The sequence below is a fragment of the Cnephaeus nilssonii genome (genome assembly GCF_951640355.1).
Source record: "Cnephaeus nilssonii genome assembly, chromosome: 23".
NCBI lineage: Eukaryota > Metazoa > Chordata > Mammalia > Chiroptera > Vespertilionidae > Cnephaeus > Cnephaeus nilssonii.
The window spans coordinates 19,656,106-19,684,047 of NC_137094.1; the positions used below are offsets into that span (position 1 = coordinate 19,656,106).

The following is a 27,942-nucleotide window of genomic DNA, read 5'->3' on the forward strand; positions in this document are numbered from 1 at the left end:
TGTGAGAGCCTGTGCCTGTGTGTGTGACTGAGAGCCTGTGGCTGTGTGTGTGTGTGTGTGTGTGACTGTGAGAGCCTGTGTGTGTGAGTGTGTGTGTGTGTGACTGTGAGAGCCTGTGCCTGTGTGTGTGACTGAGAGCCTGTGGCTGTGTGTGTGTGAGTGTGTGTGACTGTGAGAGCCTGTGTGTGTGAGTGTGTGTGTGTGTGTGTGACTGTGAGAGCCTGTGTGAGTGTGTGACTGTGAGAGCCTGTGCCTGTGTGTGTGACTGAGAGCCTGTGGCTGTGTGTGTGTGACTGTGAGAGCCTGTGTGTGTGAGTGTGTGTGTGTGTGTGTGACTGTGAGAGCCTGTGTGAGTGTGTGACTGTGAGAGCCTGTGCCTGTGTGTGTGACTGAGAGCCTGTGTGTGTGTGTGTGTGTGTGTGTGCGACTGTGAGAGCCTGTGTGAGTGTGACTGTGAGAGCCTGTGCCTGTGTGTGTGCGTGTGTGTGACTGAGACCTGTGCTTGTGTGTGTGCAACTGTGAGTGCCTGTGGCTGTGTGTGTGTGTGACTGTGAGAGCCTGTGTGTGTGTGACTGTGAGAGTGTGTGTGTGTGTGTGTGTATGTGTGTGTGACTGTGAGAGCCTGTGTGTTTGTGTGTGTGTGTGCGACTGTGAGAGCCTGTGTGTGTGTGACTGTGAGAGCGTGTGTGTGTGTGTGTGTGTGTGTGTGTGTGTGTGTGAGTGCCTGTGCCTGTGTGTGGACTTGAGAGACGCAGGGACAGGGTGAGCCAGGCATCGTGGCACCTGCCACCTTCCTCCTCCTCACAGGGAACGTGCCGGGAAAGCCCGGGAAGCCGTGTCTGCTGATGGGCGTGCTGTCCCGTCCAGGCGCGCCGTGTTCTGCACAGGTGTTCCTGTGGGGCGAGCAGCCTGGGGCGCGCTGGGCAGTGCGGCGGCCGCTCCTTGTTAGGGAACAAGTCTGCTGGTGCAGGGGCAGCTCCTTATTTGGGGCCGAGTGGGGAAACCTGCAGGAACGCACGGCCCTGCGTCTGCGTGGCGGTCCGTGGCTCGCCGTGTCGGTGTCGGCACCGGGGCAGCAGTGTGGGAGTGTGTTTCTAGGGCATCAGCCCGGCTGTTGACTCCCAGACAGACAGTTGGTTATAAAGCTGTTTGCCATACGCTCCGCGGGAGCCGGGGGCCTGTGTGTGCCCTCCGTGTGCCCCTCCGTGACAGCCCCTCCGTGACAGCCCCTCCGTGTGCCCCTCCGTGATAGCCCCTCCCCGCGGCCCGGTGTCATTCTGAGGAGCCCTTGCAGGCTCCCCAGCGGCTGCCACTCGAGGTCTCAGAACGGAGCCCATTCCTCATTCTCGTCCCTTGTCCCACCGTCTTCGCAAACCCCAATGCAGGGACAACAAAGGGGTGTGTGTCGCATCATAAACATGTCCAGAGCGTGTGAGGGACACCTGACAGCGACGGGGTGGCCACAACTGCCGTGAGACCCTCCAGGGACGTCACAGACTGAGCGTAGGCACCGCACTTCCTGACAGGACAGTGATGGGGTGACAGTCATGTGACTCAGCGTGTGAAACACTGGACGGCGGAAACGCTCACCTGCTCGCGGGGAGTCCGCGCCGCCCCGCCCCGCCGGCACAGGGCCCCCAGCGGCAGCCGGGCAACGGGCATGGCTGGTTCTCTGAGGAAGTTACGATGAATTAGGCCGCTCTTTCCTTGGGGGAAGCTTGTGATGGGGGAATTTCTGAGGCCCCACTGACCTCACCCCGAGCCGTGAATGTGAGGGGCTGCCGTCGCCCGGGAATCCGAAGGCGGGTTCTCCGAGGCCCCCAGAAAAGCTCAGCCTGTCCCCGGCCCGCGCGCTCTGGGACGCGGGGTGACCGTCCTGCCTGCCCTGCAGGGAGATGGCAGCAGGTTCTCCCATCACTGAGGCAGCCCAGCTCCAGGGGCCGTGGCAGTGGCCACGTGACCGGCCTCCTTCCTGTCCCTCGGGCCCAGCTCTCCAGAGCCACAATTTCATTTTATATGTGTGTGTGTGGGGGGGGGGGGGGCGTGTTTTTAATCCTGGGCCTTCCTGAACTCCGGGTAACGTTCACGTTGGAAGCTTTGGTGGGTTTCCTAAGCCAGCCTCTGGTGTTTTCCGAGCCACTTCATGATCGTGCACGTTTCACCATCGGAACCAGCCGGCGCTGTCCCTCCCAGGACGGCCCTGGGGCTGACGGAGGCCGACCTCTGCCAGGAGGCGGTCGGGAGTTCCCAGAGGAAGGAAGGAGCCTGCGCCTGGGTCTGGACCGTCCCGACGAGCCCAGCCGGTCCTGCGCAGAGCAGACCTCAGCCCCCCAGAAGCGGCAGCCGCGGGGGTGGGTCCCAGGGAAACCTGCGAGACGTGGTTTTAGAACACACGCGTGAGTGTCTCTCTCTAAAGCGGGCGCTTTCCGGAAGCCTCCACTGGAGCCCGGGTTGCCACCTTCACGGCTTCAGACCAGGTTGCGACTGCCCGCCTGCCCCCCCGCCCCCCCAATCCTGGCTGCCACTCAGCTGTGCCCCCTGCGGGCTCTGCACAGTGGTTCTTAGGCTCAGGAGGCCCTTGGCACTTGGTGTGTGAGCTTCCTTCTCCGCTCGTGAATCTCTGGCATTTCACAGCTTACACTTTTCCTGGTTCTGACTTTTAATTCACCCCAACGTGTGAAGGAGGATCTCGTCAGAGCGGTGACTGGCAGCACTTTATAAATGAAGCGGTTCTCCAGAGGGGATTGCTCTAAAAAAGGCTTCAGGTCAGAAAAACCCACCTCCTTGGTGTTGATAACGCAGTAACTGACTCTCACCGACCGGCAGTGAGTCAGCAGGTTCCTGGGCTCCAGCCGCAGGTCCCAGGATGCTCGGCGCCAGGCGTGAGGCGCCAAGGCTCCTTAGCACCAGGTGCTCCCTGCTGAGCCCTCGCGCCCCGCCCCCCCCCCCCCCACACACACACACACACACGGACGCCTCCTCGTGGTCAGTCCCCTGCTGCCTCACAGGGCTGCCTAACAGAGTGGGCCTTTAAAAATTGTCTAGGAAGTAAAAGGACTCGGTCCGGATCGAGGGCAACCTGTGCCCATTCTGCAGAAGCACCTGCGAGTTCTGATGGCAGTTAGAGAGGTTTCCATGGAGAATGGCTGCCTGCTCCATCCTTCCTCTGGACAGCCAGGGGGGGGCGAGTGGACAGCCGGGGGGGCGAGTGGACAGCCGGGGGGGTGAGTGGACAGCTGGGGGGGCGAGTGGACAGCGAGGGACTCTGGCGACTCTGGCGGTTCAGGGGTCCTTCCTCTCTGTGGGTTTTGGCCCTTGTCCCTCTCCCTTCTCTCTGTCCGGGGGATTTTGTTGTCAACACCTCAATAGGAAGTGAGTGGATGCATGCAAATCAGCGCGTTTTTATTTTCCTGAGTTCTTAAAAAAAAAAAAAGTGGCGGTAAGAGGGTAAAGGTCATCGATGACTAAAATTAAACGTGAAGCGAAGACACTGTCATGTCTGGGCTGCCCTGACCCCGTATCCACGCCTCGTTTGCACCTGAGTCCTTTCTTCTGAGGCCCCAGAGCGTTGTCTGCCGTCAGCCCGGGACGGGGACTGTCCCTCCTGGCCCTCACTGCAGGCCGGGGGACGGGGACAGGGGGACAGGGCAGGCGCCCTCCGGAGCCTGATGTGTGCAGGGTCAGGGACCTGTAGGCAGTGGATAGTGACTGCCTCCCGGAGCAGAGGGGCAGCTAGTGACTGCTCCCCGTTCTGGAAGGTGTGTCCCCGTCTCCAGGGCAGAGTCCTGGCGCAGAGGGGGGGCTGCTGCCGGGACCCTGCTCCCGAGGGCACCCCTCCGCCGCCGCGCAGTGCGACCTCCGGGAGGCCTGGTCTGAGAGTGTGGTGGAGATGCGTCCTCCCCTGCTGCTGCTGGTTCTAATCTCTCTTTTGTTTTTTGTCTCTTCCTTTCTCCAGCACGAGAGACTTTCTAGGTAAGAAGGACCGTCTTGCCGCATGCTTAGCTCCCGTGTGTGAGTGCATGTCTGACACTCCGCTTCCTCGTGTAGCGTGTCCTTCACGTCCCTCCCTTTCCACGGCCCACAGCACTCACACCCTGAGCAGGCAGCACAGTCTGGTGTGGAGTACAGAGCCGCGGGGGGGAGCTGTCTGGACCCCACAGACCTACAGCGCACCTGACCACTCCTCCTCCCCTCCCCAGGCCTGCAGGGCCCGAGCCCACTGCCCCCATCACCACCACCACCACCTCCTCCCCAGGCCTGCAGGGCCCGAGCCCACTCCCCCCCATCCCCACCACCACCACCACCGCCTCCCCAGGCCTGCAGCTCAAGCTCCAAGTCCATGTGTTTCTGATTCCCTGGCAGGTCGCTGGAATCATTTTCCCAGGGCTGTTGAGATCCAAGAAACTTTTGCTTTTAAAAGCACACTCTTAAGAGAACCCTAAATTAATTTGAAAAGCTCTAAGATTTAAGTTAGCATTTGGGTCTAAACCACCAATTTTTAAGTAAGCTCCATTCTTGGCCAGTGACGGCCCCCTCCCCCTCGTCCCCCTCCTCCCCCTCCTCCCCCCTCCCCCTCTTTCTTCCCCTCCTTCCCCTCCTCCCCCTCCTCCCCCCCTCCCCCTCCTTCCCCTCCCTCCCCTCCCCTTCCCCCTTCCCCTCCTCCTCCTCCTCTGAGCTGGCTCTGCCTGAGGTCCCAGCAGCTGGGGGTGGGGTCAGGGAAGGGGCGTCTGCATGTGTCGGCTGGCGCCCAAGCGCTTCTCAGAAAAGGCTCGCAGCCCTTCGGCACCTCCCTGTCCTCAGAGCCCCCCTGACATCAGCGCGTCTCCCGTGTGTCCCACAGGTTGGAGTCTGGAGGCAGCAACCCCACGGCCAGCGACTCCTATGGGGACCGGACCTCGGCGAGAGCACGCAGGGAGGCGCGGGAGGCCCGCCTGGCCAGCCTGGCCAGCCGCGGGGACGAGGACAGCAGCAGGGACTATAAGAAGGTAGCGCCCTGCTCGGGGTCCGGTTCGGGGGTTCAGGGGTTGTGGCCTTCGCCGGTGGGAAATGCACCCCGTCTGATGGAGCCGAGGGCAGGCAGTGACATCACACCCAGGCCTCGCGCGGCCCCCAGCTCGGTCACCCCGGGGGCCTCCTGCCCACAGGCCTATCCAGAGCCGGCCGCGGGTTCACAGGTTTACCCACATCCCTCTTCCTCCATCTCGCAGAGGAGGTGACAGAAAAACGTTTTTGTTGGGAAAACGTTTGTTTGTTGAGCAGAACTTGACCAAAATCAGTGCGCACAGGGCTGGCTCTGAGAATGCAGTTCACACCTTTAAGCCACTCAAGGGCCCTGCAGGGTCTGAGCAGCCATTTCCGGGGTGAGCTGTGGCTTCCCCGGCGGGGGGGGGGACTGTGTTGAGGTCGAGCCCATTGCTATGTTCAGCACCAGGGGCTTTGCTGACGGGCGGTGGAGGGCAGGGTGCAGACCAGTAAACGGGACAAGTTGTTTCCTAGACACACACCCCCGGTGGGTGGTGGTTCTTGCTGGGTGACCCCCCCCCCACAAGGTGACTGAGGCTGCTCCCTCCCCAGCTCTACGAGGGCGCCCTGACCGAAAACCAGAAGCTGAAGACCAAGCTGCAGGAGGCCCAGCTGGAGTTGGCAGATGTCAAGTCCAGGCTGGAGAAGGTGGCCCAGGTGAGGGGCGGGTGAGGCTGAGCGAGGCGCAGGGGACAGGGCTGCAGTGGGAAGGGAGGGCCCTCAGGGGCGGGGTCACAGCTCCGAGACTCACTGATGGCGGGTTAGTCAGCATCTGGCTGAAGAGGGATGGTCGCTAGTCCTGGTGTCCAAAGGGGCATCGTCGATCTCGTGGGAGGAGGCCAGTCCCAGCCTGTTCTGCCTCGTCCCCCAGGTCCTCCCAAGAGGGACAAGGAGCCTGTCACACGCCAGCACAGGGGACAGAGGCCTGAGGCCAGCTGCTCAGGACAGAGGTGGTGGTGGACGGAGGGTCCAGCCCCTGCAGAGCTTTTGTCCTGGTTCCCCCACTGGGGCTCCTGGGGCGTTAAGGGACTTCGGTGGGACAAGAAAAGTGGGTCTCGGCCTAAAGGAAAAAGGGAGGCCGAGGGATGGACTCTGAGCCCCGGCACCACAGACGCCGCAGCCTCGTCCCTGCCAGTCCACACACCCAGCAGAGCGGGTGTCCGAGGCTGCTTTGCATCTCAGCAGCCAACGAGCTCACCCAGCACCTCACCCAGCACCTCGCAGGAGGATGGCCTTCCCCTCCCGCCCCGCCCAGGCTGACCTTCAGGGTCCGCAGTCTCCGCCGTTGCTGACCAGACGGGCGCCGGGCGCTGGGATAAAACCTGCCTCTCCAGCCACGGCGTGCTGGGTGTGTCGGAACGTCCGTAGTTTTGCCAAATATGTGTTATTGCAATTCAGGAGAAATGGTGGTACTGCAAAGCACGTCGCTGCTGATTGGCCAGAAGTGGAGTGTTTGGCGGGGGGGCGGGGCCTCCCATCCTCATGGAGACAGTGCCTCAGGGGTCCGTGGAGTCGGTGCACAGCAGGCCCACGGAGCTCTCAGGGCACCAAGGTCTAAAGAACAAACCCAGTTCTCTGTGGACGTGAACTAGTGAGTGCAGTCCTCACAGACCTTGTCAGCCAGGGAAGCAGACTGACGGGAGGGGACGGCATGACCTTCAGGACGGGGTGTGACCTTCAGGACAGGGGACATGCCCAGCCGGCGTGGCTCGGGTTGAGCATTGACCAATGAACCAGAGGTCATGGTTCGATTCCCAATCAGGGCACATGCCCGGGTTGTGGGCTCGATCCCCAGTGTGGGGGTGTGCAGGAGGCAGCCGATCCACGGTTCTCTCTCATCACTGATGTTTCTATCTTTATCTCCCTCTCCCTTCCTCTCTGAAATCAATAAAAAAATGTTGTTGTGTTTTAAAGAAGAAGGAACAGGGGAGAGCCCAGGACAGGAGCACGTTCTCAGCTGTGCTGTTACTTCTGGCTGTTCCTTAGTTTTTTGAGAAAAGGAACCTCTGCCGGCAGAGCCACAGGGTATCTGGGTCACGTGCCTGCTGAGTGAGGAGCTCTGGGCAGCTCCTGGTGCCAGGCCGCTCTCCACACCCCCAGCCCCCTCCGTGGGCAGCCATGACCCCACAGGGCATGCCGGGCGCTGGAGCCGGCTGTCGCCTCCACGTCCACGGCGGAGCTGCCCCGACGGCCTGCCTGGGACGGCTCCGTGACGCACTCCCTCCCCTTCTTCAGCAGAAACAGGAGAAGACGCCCGACAGGTCCTCGCTGCTGGAGGTGGAGAAGCGGGTAGGCAGCTGCCTCTGTCCTCTTCCTGAGCCTCTCCTGTTGTGTGTGCCAATGGAAAAAGCGCGTCTCAGGCGGGGGGGCGGGGGGGGCGGGGGGGCGCATTCCACTCCCAGCTCGGTCATAAATTCTTTCTGTCTGACGTGGACGCAGCAGCTCATTGCTCGTCCTTGGGCTTCATCAGACGGTCAGTCCTTTCCACACGTCCTGTGTGGGGGCAGGTCCTGGGAGGGTCAGTGTCCTTATAGGCCGACCTGCTCATACACACACACACAGAGTACACCACACGTGTACACTGCATGCATGCACACAGCACACCACATGTGTGCGCACACGTACACTGCACACAGGTGCATACTGCATGCATGCACACACAGTACACCACATGAACACACATGCATGCATGTACACATAGTACAACACACGTGCACACTGCACCACACACACTGGGCCCAGGCTCAGCCCTCCCAACCCCTGGGGCAGAAGGGAGCCCAGCAGAGCCTCACTCTGGGGGAGTTTCTGGTTCAGTTGCTGGCCTCCTGGCCGCATTCAGAGTGTTTTTCTGGAATTAGCCATTCTTGGATCGGGAAGACTCTGGTGCATTGGTGACCCCAGCTCTGCCTGACCCTGGGGCTCATGCTCCATCCCTTCTTCCGTTGGAAAGCAGCTGGCTTTTGTGACGCATTTATTCCCTTGGCTGGTGTCTCATCTAATCACGAGGCCCCATTGTCCTGGAATCCTGGGGGGGGCAGTCAGCTCAGCCTCTGACCCCTGGTGACCAGGTCCTGAGGAATGGGGGTGGGGGCTGCAGGGAGTCAGGCCTATTTGAGAGGTTCTGGTCGCCTGGTGTCGTGTGAGCCCCCAGGCGGCTCAGCGGGCCCTGGTGTCCCTGTGCTCCTAGCTGTTGGGCGGGAGCTGAGGGGCGGGAGGTGCAGTGACTGGGCTGGGGCAGCAGGGCAGGCAGCCTCCTGGGCAGTTTGCCTGAGCCTTGACCCTGTTGGTCACTTGGCGGCCGGAGGCAGCACGGACCCCTGCTGAGTCCACGTGTGCGTTGTCTGTTAACAGGAGCGGCGGGCCCTGGAGCGGAAGATGTCCGAGATGGAGGAGGAGATGAAGGTATGGGAGGGTCCTCCGAGGGTCCCCCAGGCTGAGCCTGACCCAGCCCCTCGGGGGACAGCGCTGCCTCGGCTGCGAGGACGCTGGGGCAGGCGTGGGCTGACCTGTGGTTTCCTCAGGGGCTGGGTGGACAGGCGGCAGCTGCCCGGGCCTCAGGTAGGTGCCGCCGCCCTCCCGCCACAGCCCGCGCTGCACCAAGTCGGGGCCTGTCCACACGGGCTTCCTGCCGGTGGTTCCCGCGGCACTCCACGATGTCGGTGCTGCCTGAGGCAGCAGCTGAGGCCACAGCCACCGCTCACTGCCCCACCCTCAGCCGCTGGGGCCGGGCTGCTGGGCCTCCGGGAGGCTGGGAGCGCCGCCCTGCGTGCATGACGTCAGCGCCCGCAGCCGCTTAGCACGGCTCAGCTTCCCGCCGCGGGTCCTCACTCGGGTGAGAGTTCGCCTGGTGCCCAGGCGTGTGGAGCGGTGTCTGCTGTCCGCTGGCGTGTGGAGCGGTGCCTGCTGTCCGCTGGCGCACGTTGAATCAACCAAAAAGGCCTGTCGGGACCTGACAGGGTCTGTGCCTTGGGAGGCAGAGACTTCCGCCGCAGGAGGTTGGGTGAGGGGTCCGAGGGGTCTGCGAAGGCGCTTCTTGTGGACGCAGCCGGTCGTGAGCTGTGGCCAGCTGAGGGCCAGGGGCTGTGCCTGCCGCACGCGGCCACGCAGGCGCTGGGGCCCCGGGCGTCGCTCGGAGCAGGTGCAGGGCAGCCTCCAGGGACCCTCGGTGGCGCCTGTTGTTCTGACTCTGGTGAATCGTGTAGAAGCCGAGTGGCCGGGAGCCGGGAGGTGCGAGCGGGCTCTGGTCACCCCGTGGCCCTGACTCCCCGGTCCTGGAAGGTGCAGAGGGAGCTGCACGGCCGCTCTGGTCTAGGCTGCGCCCGCCTCTGGCCGGTCACCTCGGCGGCGGCCTCCGAGAAGCACCAGCCCTTCCCAGGCCTCTGCACAGAGGCCGCAGCGTCCGCTCCTGGATTTACTGTTTCCTCTGGAAACACCCCGTTCCCAGCCTGTCCAGTGCATTCCCTCTGGAATGTTCCACAGGCGCCTCCCTGCCGAGCCCTCCAGACCCACCCGACCTGCGTGCAGGCGAGGCCAGCCGCGCTCAGGGAGGGAGGCCGTGGGCCCACGCCAGCCTCAGGAGGGCGAGGCGGGACTTCTGTACGAGGTCCCTTTGTGCACTGGGCGTGTCCGTGTGCAGCCGGGCCTGCTCTGTCCTCCCCGCGGCCGGGGGCGGCTGCTGGTCCTGGGCCTTCCTGCTGGTCCTGGGCCTTCGGTGGCGACTTGGGGCTGCTTGGTGCCCGACCGTTTCCCAAACTGGCCGTCCCCTCGTGGGGACAGATTCCGTGTGTTGTCTGTGCTGTTTCCTTTTCTCTGTCCCCCACGTGCCTCCTTCACTTTCTTGTTCTTCACCCTCACGCTCCCTCTCTGTCCTCCTCTCTGGGGTGGCAGGCGCTTCTGTGGTCCTGGCAACCCTCCTGTGGCCACTCGGCCCTCAGGCTCTGCCCCCACGAAGCCCTCCACAGGCCAGTCCCTCTGCGCCCAGCAGTGGGGCCGTGGGGTCAGGCAGCGAGCAGGCGCTTATGTGTCCCAGTGGGTCCCGCAGCGCAAGGCCAGGACGCGGGGCTGACTCCTCGTGCATTTGCACCCCCAGCGTGAGCGTCAGCCCGGCGTGAGCTGATGGAGCCGGGGCGCCTGCCCTCCGCAATGCCAACGGCCGCGTGCGGGTCGGGCACCGGGCCTGGAGCAGGTCAGGGCCATCCATGACGTGTCCCTCCAAGGCCCAGCAGCCGCGCTTCACCCGGAAACACCCACACTCAGGCGGCTCTTGACTGTAAAGAAAGGGCTCATGAGGTGGAGCAGCACCCAGACGGAGAAGCCGGAACAGGGGCCCCGTGGGGGGACAACGGGCAGCACAGGCCTTGGCTCAGCCGGGGCCGTGACCATGGAGGGTCCCAGGCTGTGGCTCGACCGCGCCCGCAGGCCCAGCCACATGGGGTGTCGCCCCGAGAGCCAGGTGGGGCTTTGGAGCCAGAGCCGTGCGTGCGCATGGCTGCCTTCGCGGGAGGGCAGGCCCGCTCTCCTCCATCCCTGCTTCTCTCTCCTTCTCGCATGCGAACTAAGACTAACCGAGTCGTGTGGTCTCTGCCTGCTCTCACCTCCTGGTCTGTCTGTCTGTCTGTCTCTCTGTCCTGCCTCGTGTCCCTGCAGAACCTCCACCAGCTCAAACAGATCCAAACCCTGAAGCAGATGAACGCGCAGCTGCAGGCTGAGAACAGGGCGCTGGCCCGCGTGGTGGCCCGGCTCTCGGCGTCCATGGAGTCCGCGCAGTCCCAGGAGCTCTAGCCGCCTCGCCCTCCTCCGCAGGCAGGTCGCTCCCCTTGCTGCCGCTCGGGCTCATCCACCGGAGCCCGTCAGGCGCCCTCAAGGCTGGTCGTGCAGACAAAGGAGCCAGGATGAGGCCTGTGGGACAGCCAGGTCAGGGAGGGGCCTGCTGGCTGAGGTCTGTCAGGAAGGTTGCCCGGAGACAGAGGACACGCCGTGGGTACGCACAGGTGTGCACGCGTCACGCCACGCAGGCCGCGCTGTCTCCGTCCACCAGGTGCAGCCTGGTCCCCGGAGCAGTTGGGGGTTGGGCCAGGGGCTCACGGTGGGCGTGGGCTACGGCATGTGTGTGTCTGGGCCCATCCCCAAGGGGTCTGTGAAACCAGGGCTGAGACCATGGCCTTCTGGGGAGCACACAGAGCCAGCTCCCCGTCTAACCACGTGCCGGCTGGGGGCCAGGCCGGTGGAGGTGCGTGCGCGGGCCTCCCTCCCGCGTGGTCCTCCTCCCTCGGGGCCTTGCTCCCCCTCACAGATCGTGGGCCTGGCGTGTCCGGCCCGCGTGTGGCTGCAGGCAGAGCCGTGGGCTGGCCTTGCAGGGAGTCTCCCAGAACCGCGGGTTTGGTCCCAGCCCCTCCCTGCACATGGTCGGGAAGGCGAGCTCACAGGCCGGGTCCTCCGTCCGAGGCGGGAGGGGCTTAGCGCCTCGGGAGGCCTCGTGAGGCCTGTGCGTCCTCTGCCTGTTCACGGAGCCTCCGGTGGCAGCGGGCAGCTCACACCCACGAGGGGGTGCCCCCGGCACAGAGGGACGGCTCCCCACTTAAAGTCACCCCGAGGCTCCTGAAAGCTGCAGATGGGGCCCACAGGCGCCCCGGTTATTCTCGGTGTCCCTCTTTCAGGGAGGCAGCATAGCATGCGGCTGGTAACCATGGTGATGGTAACCAAGGTGAAGGTCGGGTTAAAGCCTGGACGGTGCTTCACAGCTTTTCCTACCTTGTTGCCCAGAACAGTCATTTCACAAACGGAAAGGCCCGCGTTCCAGATTCCATCACTCAGCACGTGGTGGGATCCAGCTCCACACCAGGCAGCAGGCCCGGGGCCACGCCCCCCATTGTCCCCCGCGCTGACACCCCCCACCCCCCACCCCGGCTGCCAGGCAGCGCCGCGCCGTCCCTGCAGCGTCGGGCCGTGTTCCTCGCTGACAGTGCTCGTCAGAGGCGGGGGGAGTAGTACCTGAGACCACGGACGCGGTTTTATTTGTCCAAGAACCACATCGGTCGTGGTGAACTGGGACTTGAGAATTGGGGAGCCGACGTCCAGGGAGCTGACATGGCAGTCGCTCCCCCAGCACAGCGTCTGCTTTCAGATGTTCCTACCCAGCGCCCACCCGGTGAGGTCGGGACACCCTCCTGGGTCCGTGCAGCTGGGACACTGCTGTCCAGTGTCTTTTTCCCCCCAAAGAATTGAGTCTGAGGTCACCCGAGCTTGAGAGGAATTTGTACATTTTAAAAAGGGGTGGAGCCCGGCCGGTGTGGCTCAGTGGGTTGGCGCGTCGGCCTGTGCACCGAAGGGCCGTGGGCTCTGCTCCCGGTCAGGCATCTGCCCAGGTTTCAGGTCACATCTCCGGTCGGGGCGCGTAGGGGGGCAACCGACAGATGTTTCTCTCCTCCTTCCCCGTCTCTGGAATTGGTGGGAAAGGTGCCCCTGGGTGAGGATTCGAAAGGGGGGCACCTCGGCTCACCCTCAGACGAACGCAGCTGCGGCAGGTGCACCGGGGCCATGGGCGGTCCTCGGCCCTGGGATCCGGCTGCGGGGCGGGCAGGAGGCAGGGTCTGGATGAGGTTCTGGGAGTGCCGCTCGGCCTGCAGGTCAGACCCACGGCCGCCTGACTGCCCGTGGGCCCCACGGGCCCCTCTCCGGCAGGGACGAGGGCACGGCGGTTCTGTCTCAGGAACCCAGCAGGCGGATGGCTCGCCTGTGTGTTCGGCCGTCAATCCTGGGACACCTGCCCTGGCCGCGCGGGCGTGGTTTTGGGGCTTCTGACACCCTCCCGCTCCAGCAGCGTCCACACAGGCACTGCACCCCAACCCACAGGGTTTGCACGTGCGCCCACGGCTGTGCACCCATCTGGTTCCTGGTGGGCGACGCGGATGCCCACGGCACTGTTCCCTGCAGGGGCAGCCGCCCCTGAACCTGCACCGACACCAGGGCTCTGGTGGCCTCCCTACGTGGTCACATGACCGGCCCTGGTTGCCCCCTGCCCAGGCGGCTGTGACACCTCCCTCTCCCCCGCAGGTGTTAACTGAGCTGAAGTCCGACAACCAGAGGCTAAAAGATGAGAATGGCGCCCTCATCCGGGTCATCAGCAAACTGTCCAAGTAGCCGCGGCCCGATGGAGGCCGGTGCTGCCCCGACTCCCCTTCCCACGGAGGGCGTGGGGAAGGCCACCTGCCCGTCCCGTCACCTGCTCTGCGCCTCTGCACCCCACACCCGACCGCCTCTGCCCGGCCGCCTGCTCGGCCATGGGCCGCGCTGCTCGCCGCCGTCCCCACTGGCCCTTGACTCCGCGGTGGTCCCTGCAGGACCCCGTGGGGGCAGGACGGCGGGGTGCCGGCTCCCCAATGCCATGGGGGTTTCCTCAGCCTTCACACGCCTGATGTCCTCGCGCCCCCTTTCTGCTCCACGGCCTCCTGCACTGGAAACGCGAGGCAGCACCCGGCCCCTCCCCCCTCCCCGGAGGCAGGGCCGGCTCCCCGACACCTCCCCTGGCCCCTGCACCTACGGACTTTGTCCACAGGCCCCGCCCCTCGCCTCACCCGCCCCCGGCCCCAGAGGAATGGCGTGTCCCAGGGCGGAGGTGGTGGGGTGGCGTGAGGAGCGGTGCTGCGGGCAGTGCGGTTGTCTGTCTGGGTTCACCCTTCACTCGGTGGTTTGTTCTGTGTGCAGGGCAGTCAGGCTCCTGGTCCTGGGGCTGCGGTGAGGGCTCAGCACGGCCCACTGCCTCCCGCACTCCCCGCGGCCGCAGCTGGGGCTCAGCCTCCCCCAGGGCCGCTCAGGGTGAGCAGTGTCGGCCCGGGTCTCAGGGAAGGACAGCGGCTGCCCCCCACGGCCTCTGGCCTGGGAGCCCACAGGCGCCTGGCCCACTCCCCGCTCTGCAGACATGGGGGGCGGGGGCTGACTCTTCTCAGGAAAAGAAAAGGGGATTGTCAGGAGGAGTCCTGGCCCTCCCGCTCCGTCAGACCCGTGTGCCTTCCCCGCGGCGTGCCCTCCGCGCTCACGACGCCTCTTCTTGCCAGAAAGTTCTCGTGCTGAAGTGCCAGCTTCCCAGCCTTAGGAAACTCCGGGGATCCGGGGACTGTCTCGTGCCATCGCCTCCCTCAGACAGGCAGACGCGTCCTGGTGGCTCCACGTCCTCACTAGGCTGCCCGGCCCGTGCGGACCTGGGGACAGAGCGCCAGGCCGGAGGAGGGGTCCTCCATCGGGGCCCCCTTCCCTCCCAGGGCACCCTGAGTGGACACAGCTGCCCCTGCCCAGACCAGGCCCGCAGCAGCCACAGGTAGAGGCCCCACGCGGGTGGCTAAGGGGGTTGGGGCCCTTGGAAGGGCGCGTTAGCGACCTGAGCGGAGGACAGAGCAGGCGAGGGAAGGAGGGGTCGGGCCAGCGGCTCAGGCCTCCCTGGGTCTGCAGGGAGACACCGACACGGCACACCTCACAGCCCAGTTCTGCCCCTCATCGTCGAAAGGCGGGTGCGGGCGAGTGGAGGGTCAGGACCCCAAGGCTCAAGGAGGCAGGCTGTCGGCCCATCGAGGGGCTGGGGGGGCGGTCCCTGGTGGCTCAGACCTCGGCCTCCAGCCAAGCGGAGACCTCGGTCGCCTCCCGATGGCATTGCCCTCCAGGACGCCTCCTGGTTGCCTGTCGGCTCCTGGTGAGATGGCACAGGAGGGACTTGGTGGCCGCCCAGATTGGCCTCGGCCACCAGGGAACGGGGTCTGGGGCAGAGAAACAGCTGGAACCCTGACCAGCAAGCACATGGAGAGCAGAGGCTCCGTCCCGGGGAGGGGGCTGGGGTGGGGGGAAGAGTCCTGGTCAGAGGCAGCGTGAGGTCTGAGGAGCAGCTGCAGGTGCGCACGTGGCGTCTGGGTCCGTCCTTCACCAGAGTCCCCCTGAGTGTGAGCTCTCGTTCCCGTCTGGCTGCACCCTCCCGGGCTTCTGGGGAGCTGTTGGGGCAGCCCCGGGTCCTCCCCGCACCTCCCTCCCACCCTCCGTCCTGCTGTCCTTCCTCTGCGCCGAGGGGCAGGGAGGCCTCCCGGACCAGCCGCCACGTGGCCCCGTCCCGTCCCGTCCCAGACTCCAGGCGGGTCCGCCAGCCTCACCAGAGGTGGGCGCATGGGCAGCGTGGCCACGTCCCACTGGGACAGAGTCAGCCCTGGGGGCTCACACTTCCCCAAACCACTGCAGGGCTGAGTAGGGCCCCGTCGACCCCCACCCCAGAACTGGGGGGGCCGGAAGGGGTAGGCCCAGATGCTGGGGCGGGAGGGGCTCTGGGAGGGCCTGTCCCCGAGGAGGGGCTCCCCCGCAGGTCGCTCTCTGGTCTCTGCCTGGTCCCCGTGCCCCTCCCGCCCGGCTCCTCCCGCTCCCCTGGGTCGGCGGGCGCTGTAAATACCGGGGGAGGGGGCTGAGCGGGCAGCAGGCCACTCTGAGCTGAATGTATTTTTATGCAACTTCGCGTGGCCTTCCGACCCGAGTGAGCGAGCTGTTTGCTGGTGGTTGTTACATAATGTCACTGCGTGTCCCGTGTGGCCGTTGGAGTAACGTTCACTCTGTGTGACGCCTGCGCACAGCAGTATTTATAAGCAGCAAATAAACGTGTTTCGACTTGACTGGCTCTGCGCCTGGAGACGGGTCTGTGGGCCTCTCGTCCGGCCCCCCCTCTTCATGTCACTGCCTTTGCCCGGGACACGTGGCCGTCGCTGGAGACGAAACCTCTGGCTGTGACTGGCTAACGCGGGGGCGGCCCAGGCCCGGGGTGCCGGTGGGACCCTGCCCAGCACCCTCCGGCTGTTCTCCGTGCCCCAGCCCGGCCTCCCGCTTGGGGGCCCGTTCCACAGGACAGGGCCCAGCTGCCACCCAGCGGCTTGTGGCCCAAACAGCAGGACAGACCCGCCAGGTCAGGGCTCACGTTCAGGCCGGCCAGGCCCGGGGCAGCTGAGAGGTAGCCCTGTCTTTGTCCCCGAAAACTTTGCCTCCAGTCAGACATTTGACATCTTTGAGGCAGTTGAGGGAGGACCTTGTAGAAATTCTCTCTCCCAAGCCCAGGGCCAGCCTCCCCCAAGCCCAGCTCAGGACCCCATCCCCACCCCAGGGAGAGAGGGGGCCTCAGCCACGCAGGCTGCTCCCCTCTGCGCCCCAGACCCCCACCCCTGCCTGGGCCCAGGCCCAGCAAACAACCGGAGACGCCCCACCCCCAGGGTTCTCACAGCTCATCCTAGCTAATAAAAGAGTAATATGCAAATTAACCATCACTCCACAACAAAAATGGCGGCGCCCAGTCCTCTTATCTCCGAACCTCGGTGCGCGATCCGGGGCAAAGTGGCCTCGGGTTCGGGGGCCGGGGGTCTCAGGCAAGCCAGCACCGCCCCGCCCCTGAGCCCCGGCGCGATCCAGGGCAAAGTGGCCGGGGGTCTCAGGCCAGCAGGACAGTGCACCCCAATGCGTGATCTTCAGGCCAGCGAAGGCAGCCTGGGCTGGAGCTGCGCACCCCCACCGGGCTATCCCCAGCCAGGCTGAGATGGCAGCCTGGGCAGGGGTCTCAGCCTGGCTGGGCTGAGATGGCATTCTGGGCTGGGGTCTCAGCCTGGCCAGGGCCCAAACCCCTTCCAGTGGTGGCAGCCTGGGGTCACAAGCATTGAGTCACACCAGCCAGGCAGATATGGAGGAATCTTAAATGTTTCTTTTTTTATAATATATATTTTATTGATTTTTTACAGAGAGGAAGGGAAAGGGATAGAGAGCTAGAAACATCTATGAGAGAGAAATATCAATCAGCTGCCTCCTGCACACTCCCCACTGGGTATGTGCCTGCAATCAAGGTACAGGCCCTTGACCAGAATCGGACCTGGGACCCTTGATTCTGCAGGCCAATGCTCCATCCACTGAGCCAAACCAGTTAGGATTGTCCAATATGCTAAAGAAAAAACCCTATCTAATAAAGAGGGAATATGCAAGGGAGGACATTTGGGGGTGACCGGGGTTTCAGGGGAGGGTAGTTAGGTGTCGATCGGGCTGGCAGGGGAGTGGTTAGGGGGTGATCAGGTTGGCAGGCAGAGCGGTTAGGGGCAATCAGGAAGGCAGGCAGGCGAGTAGTTGGGAACCAGCAGTCCTAGATTGTGAAAGGGATGTCTGACTACCTGTTTAGGCCCGATCAGGGGCCTAAACAGGCAGTCAGACATCCCCCAAGGGGTCCCATATTGGAGAGGGTGCAGGTTGGGCTGAGAGACACCCCTTCCCCTGTGCACGAATTTTGGGCACCGGGCCTCTAGTTTCTTTAATAAGGAGACACAGCTCGTTACAAAATAACGATTGGACGAGATTGGACGAGAACAAGGGGCGAGAGCATCGCCAGGCAGGTGGGGGGAGGGGGGACAGGCTGCACGCGTGTTCTGTGAAGATGAAGGTGGTCCTGGTGGGGCCGGGGCCCCGTGTGCTCACGTCATGAAGGGCAGAGCCCACCTGGCTCCTGTGGCCCGTCTGACACCTGCCTGATGCTCAGGCCCCACCTGCCATCCACGTGTGCCTCAGCCCAGACCTCCAGCAGCTCCGTGCTCCCTGAGGGATCCCCCATCTAGACCTGCCCTCCACGCTCCGAGGGCCCTGCAGAGGAGGGGCGATAGGAACAGCGGGTCCCCCTCATGGGTCATCCAGACCTGACCCCAAGTGGGAAGAGAGCACCGTCCACCCCAGTGGTGACGGGAACCTGACCGCCGGCTGAGCCCCTGCCCGGCTGCACGTGACCGGCCGGGCGCCTGGACAGCCCCTGTGGGGTGCCCAGCGTGGCCCGTCCGCCACGGGTGCAGAAGGGGGGCAGCTCGCAGGCCCCACCAGGCCGTGGACACCTTCGTCCTCACCACACGGGCTGAGCGGGAGGAAGCAGCGGGGAGCCCTTGGTGGGTGGTCGGGAGCCACGGGGCGGGGCTCCGGGGGAGCGGAGCGAGGCCAGACTCCTGGGGGGCCCCTGTATGGCTTGTCAGTTAGTTCACACGTTGGGTGGGGGGACACCACACACGGACACCAGACAGCGGACTGGACACAGCACGGCCAGAGGTCAGCCCTGCGGACGGAGGGGACCCCGGGGGAGGGGCCTCAGGCGCCAGCAACCCCAGGGCAGAGCTGGCAACGGGGGGGGGGGGGGGGGCGGGTGGGGACAGACTTCTCGGACGCAGACTCGGGGAGGGGCCGGCGCTCAGCTAGGCCATGCGCTGTTCGCAGGAAGACATGCGTGTGGGACGAGGCTCGGGAACAGGGTCAGTTACAGACAACTATTCCCATTGGGGGCGGGGGCGGGGGCGGGGGCGGGGGGTGCAGGTTCAAATGGCTTCAGGAGGTTCTGGTTTTGTTGTTGCTTAAAAAATAAAGTATATTCATGTGTCTTCAAGGCTCAGTGTCCTCCGTCTCCAAACCCAGAGAGGAGACGCCCTTGGGGACCGGTCTCCACCGGATGAGGGGACCCCATGGGATATAAGGCCCGGCCAGTTGGGCGTGAGTGCATTCAGGGGGCACCTGCCCTTAACAGTCTTCACCGCTCATGTCAAACTCAAATGCAAACGGGCACCCCGTCTATTTACCAAACCCGGCAGCCACGTCCCGGGGCTCTGGGCCCCCAGGATCAGGCCTTGGGACCCTTCCCTGCCTGCCCTACCCCAGGACGGGGGGGAGGGGGCCGGGTCAGGGGGGACACTTCCTGGCTCAGTCTCTTCCTGCTTTCGGGGGGAGGGACAACCTGGGTGAGGACAAGAACCAACTCAGGATGTTGAGAGAACTTGGGGGGGCGGCAATTCTCAACCTCTGGGCTCCCCCACAGGCACCCCACTGCCTCCAGGGCGGCTGCAACCCCCCTTCCCTGGCTGAAGCCCAGGGCCGGCCCGGCACCCCAGATGGATCCTGCAGAAGAGGGTGTGAGGCGGAGGGACCCCTGGAATCTCACTTACTGCTCACGCCCGGCACCTGCTCCCCGACCTCTGCTTCCTCCGCCTCCAACGTCCAAACACCTGCCTGGGGCCCTGGCGGAGCTGGTCTCCCTTCCGGAAAGATCCCCGAGGAGGAAGGAGAGAACCCAGCCTCCTGGCCTCACCTGATTCAGGGTGGGGCTGAGTTCTCATGGTTTCAGACTCAGAGACCGGACGCCTCCAGCCCGCACTGCGTCCTACGTGGGGCCTGCACCCCACTCCCGAAGGGCCCTCGGGGCAGCGGGGGCTCAGAACACGCTCTGTGGCTTGGGGAACGCTACTCCCAGTGGCGAGAACTTCTACACAGACCGGACAGGGAAGTGGGGTTGCAGAAAGTCCGGGGCTGTTGCCCGCAATAGGAGATGCTATTGCTCAGGGCTCTCAGCCCCAATAGAACGAGACTCACCTACCCTGAGTTATTGCCCGCAATAGGAGATGCTTTTGCTCAGGGCCGTCAGCCCCAATAGAATGAGACTCACCTGCCCTGAGTTATTGCCCGCAATAGGAGATGCTATTGCTCATTCCTGTCAGCCCCAATAGAATGAGACTCCCCAACCCTGAGTTATTGCCCGCAATAGGAGGTGCTATTGCTCAGGGCTGTCAGCCCCAATAGAATGAGACTCACCTGCCCTGAGTTATTGCCCGCAATAGGAGATGCTATTGCTCAGGGCCGTCAGCCCCAATAGAATGAGACTCACCTGCCCTGAGTTATTGCCCGCAATAGGAGATGCTATTGCTCATTCCTGTCAGCCCCAATAGAATGAGACTCCCCAACCCTGAGTTATTGCCCGCAATAGGAGGTGCTATTGCTCAGGGCTGTCAGCCCCAATAGAATGAGACTCACCTGCCCTGAGTTATTGCCCGCAATAGGAGATGCTATTGCTCAGGGCCGTCAGCCCCAATAGAATGAGACTCACCTGCCCTGAGTTATTGCCCGCAATAGGAGATGCTGTTGCTCAGGGCTCTCAGCCCCAATAGAATGAGACTCACCTGCCCTGAGTTATTGCCCGCAATAGGAGATGCTATTGCTCAGGGCTCTCAGCCCCAATAGAATGAGACTCCCCTACCCTGAGTTATTGCCCGCAATAGGAGATGCTATTGCTCAGGGCTCTCAGCCCCAATAGAATGAGACTCACCTACCCTGAGTTATTGCCCGCAATAGGAGGTGCTATTGCTCAGGGCTGTCAGCCCCAATAGAATGAGACTCCCCTACCCTGAGTTATTGCCCGCAATAGGAGGTGCTATTGCTCAGGGCTGTCAGCCCCAATAGAATGAGACTCACCTGCCCTGAGTTATTGCCCGCAATAGGAGATGCTATTGCTCAGGGCCGTCAGCCCCAATAGAATGAGACTCACCTGCCCTGAGTTATTGCCCGCAATAGGAGATGCTGTTGCTCAGGGCTCTCAGCCCCAATAGAATGAGACTCACCTACCCTGAGTTATTGCCCGCAATAGGAGATGCTTTTGCTCAGGGCCGTCAGCCCCAATAGAATGAGACTCACCTGCCCTGAGTTATTGCCCGCAATAGGAGATGCTATTGCTCATTCCTGTCAGCCCCAATAGAATGAGACTCCCCAACCCTGAGTTATTGCCCGCAATAGGAGGTGCTATTGCTCAGGGCTGTCAGCCCCAATAGAATGAGACTCACCTGCCCTGAGTTATTGCCCGCAATAGGAGATGCTATTGCTCAGGGCCGTCAGCCCCAATAGAATGAGACTCACCTGACCTGAGTTATTGCCCGCAATAGGAGATGCTGTTGCTCAGGGCTCTCAGCCCCAATAGAATGAGACTCCCCTACCCTGAGTTATTGCCCGCAATAGGAGATGCTATTGCTCAGGGCCGTCAGCCCCAATAGAATGAGACTCACCTGCCCTGAGTTATTGCCCGCAATAGGAGATGCTATTGCTCAGGGCTCTCAGCCCCAATAGAATGAGACTCCCCTACCCTGAGTTATTGCCCGCAATAGGAGATGCTATTGCTCAGGGCTCTCAGCCCCAATAGAATGAGACTCACCTGCCCTGAGTTATTGCCCGCAATAGGAGATGCTATTGCTCAGGGCTCTCAGCCCCAATAGAATGAGACTCACCTGCCCTGAGTTATTGCCCGCAATAGGAGATGCTATTGCTCAGGGCTCTCAGCCCCAATAGAATGAGACTCCCCTACCCTGAGTTATTGCCCGCAATAGGAGATGCTATTGCTCAGGGCTCTCAGCCCCAATAGAACGAGACTCCCCTACCCTGAGTTATTGCCCGCAATAGGAGGTGCTATTGCTCAGGGCTGTCAGCCCCAATAGAACGAGACTCAATTGCCCTGAGTTATTGCCCGCAATAGGAGGTGCTATTGCTCATTCCTGTCAGCCCCAATAGAATGAGACTCACCTGCCCTGAGTTATTGCCCGCAATAGGAGATGCTATTGCTCAGGGCCGTCAGCCCCAATAGAATGAGACTCACCTGCCCTGAGTTATTGCCCGCAATAGGAGATGCTATTGCTCAGGGCTCTCAGCCCCAATAGAACGAGACTCACCTGCCCTGAGTTATTGCTCGCAATAGGAGATGCTATTGCTCAGGGCTCTCAGCCACAATAGAATGAGACTCACCTACCCAGGCCTGTTGCCCGCAATAGGAGATGCTATTGCTCAGGGCCGTCAGCCCCAATAGAATGAGACTCACCTACCCTGAGTTATTGCCCGCAAAGGAGATGCTATTGCTCAGGGCCGTCAGCCCCAATAGAATGAGACTCAATTGCCCTGAGTTATTGCCTACAAAGGAGATGCTATTGCTCAGGGCCGTCAGCCCCAATAGAATGAGACTCAATTGCCCAGGCCTGTTGCCCCAATAGGAGATGCTATTACTCAGGGCCGTCATCCCCAATAGAATGAGACTCAATTGCCCTGAGTTATTGCCCGCAATAGGAGATGCTATTGCTCAGGGCCGTCATCCCCAATAGAATGAGACTCAATAGCCCTGAGTTATTGCCCACAATAGGAGATGCTATTGCTCAGGGCCGTCATCCCCAATAGAATGAGACTCAATAGCCCTGAGTTATTGCCCACAATAGGAGATGCTATTGCTCAGGGCTCTCAGCCCCAATAGAATGAGACTCCCCTACCCTGAGTTATTGCCCGCAATAGGAGATGCTATTGCTCAGGGCCGTCATCCCCAATAGAATGAGACTCCCCTACCCTGAGTTATTGCCCGCAATAGGAGATGCTATTGCTCAGGGCCGTCATCCCCAATAGAATGAGACTCAATTGCCCTGAGTTATTGCCCGCAATCGGAGATGCTATTGCTAAGGGCCGTCAGCCCCAATATAATGAGACTCAATTGCCCTGAGTTTTTGCCCGCAATAGGAGGTGCTATTGCTCAGGGCCGTCAGCCCCAATAAATGAGACTCACCTGCCCTGAGTTATTGCCCGCAATAGGAGGTGCTATTGCTCAGGGCCGTCAGCCCCAATAGAATGAGACTCACCTACCCTGAGTTATTGCCCGCAATAGGAGGTGCTATTGCTCAGGGCCGTCAGCCCCAATAGAATGAGACTCACCTACCCTGAGTTATTGCCCGCAATAGGAGGTGCTATTGCTCAGGGCCGTCAGCCCCAATAGAATGAGACTCAATTGCCCAGGCCTGTTGCCCGCAATAGGAGATCCTATTGACCAGGGCTCTCAGCCCCAATAGAATGAGACTCAATTGCCCAAGCCTGTTGCCCGCAATAGGAGGTGCTATTGCTCAGGGCCGTCAGCCCCAATAGAATGAGACTCACCTACCCTGAGTTATTGCCCGCAAAGGAGATGCTATTGCTCAGGGCCGTCAGCCCCAATAGAATGAGACTCAATTGCCCAGGCCTTTTGCCCCCAATAGGAGATGCTATTGCTCAGGGCCGTCAGCCCCAATAGAATGAGACTCACCTACCCTGAGTTATTGCCCGCAAAGGAGATGCTATTGCTCAGGGCCGTCAGCCCCAATAGAATGAGACCCACCTGCCCTGAGTTATTGCCCGCAAAGGAGATGCTATTGCTCAGGGCCGTCAGCCCCAATAGAATGAGACTCACCTGCCCTGAGTTATTGCCCGCAATAGGAGATGCTATTGCTCAGGGCCGTCAGCCCCAATAGAATGAGACTCACCTGCCCTGAGTTATTGCCCGCAATAGGAGATGCTATTGCTCAGGTCTGTCAGCCCCAATAGAATGAGACTCAATTGGCCAGGGCTGTTGCCCCCAGTAGGAGATCCTATTGACCAGGGCTCTCAGCCCCAATAGAATGAGACTCAATTGGCCAGGGCTGTTGCCCAAAATAGGAGATGCTATTGCTCATTGCCTTCTGCCCCAATAGAATGAGACCTACCTACCCAGGGCTATTGCCCGCAATAAGAGATGCTATTGCTCAGGGCTCTCAACCCCAATAGAATGAGACTCAATTGCCCAGGCCTGTTGCCCTAAATAGGAGATGCTATTACCCAGGGCTCTCAACCACAATAGAATGTGACTCAATTGGCCAGGGCTGTTGCCCGAAATAGGAGATGCTATTGCACGGGGCTGTTTGCCCCAATAGAATGAGACTCTATTGCCCAGGCCTGTTGCCCGCAATAGGAGATGCTATTGCTCAGGGCTCTCAGCCCCAATATAATGAGATTCAATTGCCCAGGTCTTTTGCCCGCAATAGGAGATGCTATTGCTCAGGGCTCTCAGCCCCAATAGAATGAGATCCTCCTATTAATGATATTCTAATGACCCGTGCTGTTGCCCATAATAGAATGAAACCGTCCTCCCCGGGGCTGTTGGTTCTCCATAGAAATCACAAAACACTGATGCCTGATAATATTCCCGGAAAGGTATCTTCCTGTAAACTGCATAAATATAACGTTCATTTTATTTCTGAAATTCCCTTATCCTCTGAGCAGCTAGAACATCGAATTGAAAACACACTGAGAATCTGTGGAGAGAAACTCCGTGAGCTCTAGTGATTTGGACTACCCTTGTTGATTCGGCTGAATTGGACCCTTTTGAACTTCATGCATTAAAGTTGTGAACAAATATTTTGCTACCTCTTGCAAGGACTGAGTTTGCTTCCCACTGACTCCAAACTGCCAGGGCATGTTTTATTTACAAAAATAATTTGTTTCCTTTAAGATGTCATTTTTCTCAGAAAAAACCTACTGGGAACCCTGAGGAGACACCTTAGACTCTCTTGGGAAAAACCCATACCCTTGGACACACTCGGAGAGTATCAGGCCACAGGTGACTGCATCATAGAGAGGGTCTCAATCTATTGGGGGCAACACCACGGGGCAGGTGCGTCTCCTATCTATTGCGGACAAGAGCCCCACAGGAGACTCTCATTCTATTGGGGCTGACAGCCCTGAGCAATAGCATCTCCTATTGCGGGCAATAACTCAGGGCAGGGGAGTCTCATTCTATTGGGGCTGACAGCCCTGAGCAATAGCATCTCCTATTGCGGGCAATAACTCAGGGCAGGTGAGTCTCATTCTATTGGGGCTGACAGCCCTGAGCAATAGCATCTCCTATTGCGGGCAATAACTCAGGGCAGGTGAGTCTCATTCTATTGGGGCTGAGAGCCCTGAGCAATAGCATCTCCTATTGCGGGCAATAACTCAGGGCAGGTGAGTCTCATTCTATTGGGGCTGACAGCCCTGAGCAATAGCACCTCCTATTGCGGGCAATAACTCAGGGTAGGTGAGTCTCATTCTATTGGGGCTGACAGCCCTGAGCAATAGCATCTCCTATTGTGGGCAATAACTCAGGGCAGGGGAGTCTCGTTCTATTGGGGCTGACAGCCCTGAGCAATAGCATCTCCTATTGCGGGCAATAACTCAGGGCAGGGGAGTCTCATTCTATTGGGGCTGACAGCCCTGAGCAATAGCACCTCCTATTGCGGGCAATAACTCAGGGTAGGGGAGTCTCATTCTATTGGGGCTGAGAGCCCTGAGCAATAGCATCTCCTATTGCGGGCAATAACTCAGGGTAGAGGAGTCTCATTCTATTGGGGCTGAGAGCCCTGAGCAATAGCATCTCCTATTGCGGGCAATAACTCAGGACAGGTGAGTCTCGTTCTATTGGGGCTGACAGCCCTGAGCAATAGCATCTCCTATTGCGGGCAATAACTCAGGGCAGGTGAGTCTCATTCTATTGGGGCTGACAGCCCTGAGCAATAGCATCTCCTATTGCGGGCAATAACTCAGGGTAGGGGAGTCTCATTCTATTGGGGCTGAGAGCCCTGAGCAATAGCATCTCCTATTGCGGGCAATAACTCAGGGCAGGGGAGTCTCATTCTATTGGGGCTGAGAGCCCTGAGCAATAGCATCTCCTATTGCGGGCAATAACTCAGGGTAGGGGAGTCTCATTCTATTGGGGCTGAGAGCCCTGAGCAATAGCATCTCCTATTGCGGGCAATAACTCAGGACAGGTGAGTCTCGTTCTATTGGGGCTGACAGCCCTGAGCAATAGCATCTCCTATTGCGGGCAATAACTCAGGGCAGGGGAGTCTCGTTCTATTGGGGCTGACAGCCCTGAGCAATAGCATCTCCTATTGCGGGCAATAACTCAGGGTAGGGGAGTCTCATTCTATTGGGGCTGACAGCCCTGAGCAATAGCATCTCCTATTGCGGGCAATAACTCAGGGCAGGGGAGTCTCATTCTATTGGGGCTGACAGCCCTGAGCAATAGCATCTCCTATTGCGGGCAATAACTCAGGGCAGGTGAGTCTCATTCTATTGGGGCTGACAGCCCTGAGCAATAGCATCTCCTATTGCGGGCAATAACTCAGGGCAGGTGAGTCTCATTCTATTGGGGCTGAGAGCCCTGAGCAATAGCATCTCCTATTGCGGGCAATAACTCAGGGCAGGTGAGTCTCATTCTATTGGGGCTGACGGCCCTGAGCAATAGCACCTCCTATTGCGGGCAATAACTCAGGGTAGGTGAGTCTCATTCTATTGGGGCTGACAGCCCTGAGCAATAGCATCTCCTATTGCGGGCAATAACTCAGGGTAGGGGAGTCTCATTCTATTGGGGCTGAGAGCCCTGAGCAATAGCATCTCCTATTGCGGGCAATAACTCAGGACAGGTGAGTCTCATTCTATTGGGGCTGACAGCCCTGAGCAATAGCATCTCCTATTGCGGGCAATAACTCAGGGCAGGGGAGTCTCGTTCTATTGGGGCTGACAGCCCTGAGCAATAGCATCTCCTATTGTGGGCAATAACTCAGGGCAGGGGAGTCTCGTTCTATTGGGGCTGAGAGCCCTGAGCAATAGCATCTCCTATTGCGGGCAATAACTCAGGGCAGGGGAGTCTCATTCTATTGGGGCTGACAGCCCTGAGCAATAGCACCTCCTATTGTGGGCAATAACTCAGGGTAGGTGAGTCTCATTCTATTGGGGCTGACAGCCCTGAGCAATAGCATCTCCTATTGCGGGCAATAACTCAGGGTAGGGGAGTCTCATTCTATTGGGGCTGAGAGCCCTGAGCAATAGCGTCTCCTATTGCAGGCAATAACTCAGGGTAGGGGAGTCTCATTCTATTGGGGCTGTGAGCCCAGGGCAATAGCATCTCCTATTGCGGGCAATAACTCAGGGCAGGTGAGTCTCATTCTATTGGGGCTGACGGCCCTGAGCAATAGCATCTCCTATTGCGGGCAATAACTCAGGGCAGGGGAGTCTCATTCTATTAGGGCTGTGAGCCCAGGGCAATAGCATCTCCTATTGCGGGCAACGGGCCTGCACACGAGTGTCTCGTTCCATTGCAGCCAACAGCCAACCTTCATGGTGACTGAATGCCACGTGGAAACTTTGGGCCCCTTGTTTTACATGTTCTGGTTGAACATTTTCTTCACAAACCATTTAAGGAATCTTGGAAGAAGAGTCCAAATTCTCACATTAAAAGAGTTATGACCCCAATAATTTATCATCTAAAATGTCAGAGGAAGTAAGTCCTTTGAATGCTCCAGGGAAATAAATCTTTCCCGAGCTGGCAGCCGGACCCCTCTCCCATCCTAAGGGGCTGTTGTGTCCCCCACTCTACAATAAATGTGTGTGTGTGTGTGTGTGTGTGTGTGTGTGTGTGTGTGTGTTTAAAAAGTTTTAAAATGACTTTTGTGAGCGTTCATAAGCCTATAACCTTTAGGTACGATATAAATGAATTCAGTGGGGTTTGGATGCTACGGTGACAAAACCAGACCAAAAAGTTCTCCGATTAATTTTCACTTTATTATTACTCTAAAGGAAATGGTCATTCATGAGTGAAATAACATAGACATATTCAGGGTTGAAATCTGGACCGTGTCTTCATCAGAATTTGCAGTTTGTCTTTATAGAAACAAATGATCGTGCACTTAAGCTTCAACTTCTTTCTTCGACGAAGACCAAGTTGTTCACTTTTGAAATACGTTTTAAAGTGAATGCTATGGAGGCAACAAACTCTCTGAACACACAGGGAAAAAAGAGAGTCTCAGGAGACTAGATTTCAGCCCAGGAACCCTTTTCATCCAAAATATATATGTTACCTTCTTGAATGGATGCTAACTGAACACAAAGGTGACAAAATATAGATTTTATTTTACTGATGGGCGCTTATATTTTATTAGGATCAGCACAAATCATGAACTTCCCTGGGAAAGATTTCTGTTTTCTCTGGGACAGTGGTGTTAACACTGATGTATTTTTAAAATATATATATTAACTGATCTCTCATATCACTTTATTATTCTGTTCACCTGAGCGTGGAATGGCCACCAGGTGGCGCTCAAACCTCTGGGATGGATTTACCCAGCGAGCATTGGAGTGCTTCTACATGTAAGGACATGTGTGTCTGTTATGTGGATAAGCTATACGGTCTGTTCATACACGCTTGGTTTTTAAGCATATATTTTTACTGATTTCAGAGAGGAAGGGAGAGGGAGAGAGAGAAGCATCAATGATGAGAATTACCGATTG

The 27,942-nt window shown here is 59.9% G+C and overlaps 1 protein-coding gene across 3 annotated transcripts in view; it reads left to right on the plus strand.

Moving 5' to 3' along the window:
- PPP1R12B (protein phosphatase 1 regulatory subunit 12B) overlaps positions 1–16,970 on the plus strand; it is a 66,046-nt gene extending 49,076 nt beyond the window's left edge. Inside the window, exons 19-25 of one of the 3 annotated variants that reach the window (XM_079763396.1) lie at positions 3,956–3,972; positions 4,841–4,985; positions 5,575–5,679; positions 7,258–7,311; positions 8,374–8,424; positions 10,669–10,824; positions 13,075–16,970. In XM_079763396.1, coding sequence (XP_079619522.1) covers positions 3,956–3,972; positions 4,841–4,985; positions 5,575–5,679; positions 7,258–7,311; positions 8,374–8,424; positions 10,669–10,803 — 507 coding nt within the window. In that variant the 3' untranslated portion in view covers positions 10,804–10,824; positions 13,075–16,970. The remainder of the gene's footprint in view (positions 1–3,955; positions 3,973–4,840; positions 4,986–5,574; positions 5,680–7,257; positions 7,312–8,373; positions 8,425–10,668; positions 10,825–13,074) is intronic. The other 2 variants (XM_079763393.1, XM_079763395.1) reach the window with 2 other exon arrangements.
- Positions 16,971–27,942: the final 10,972 nt, after the last annotated feature.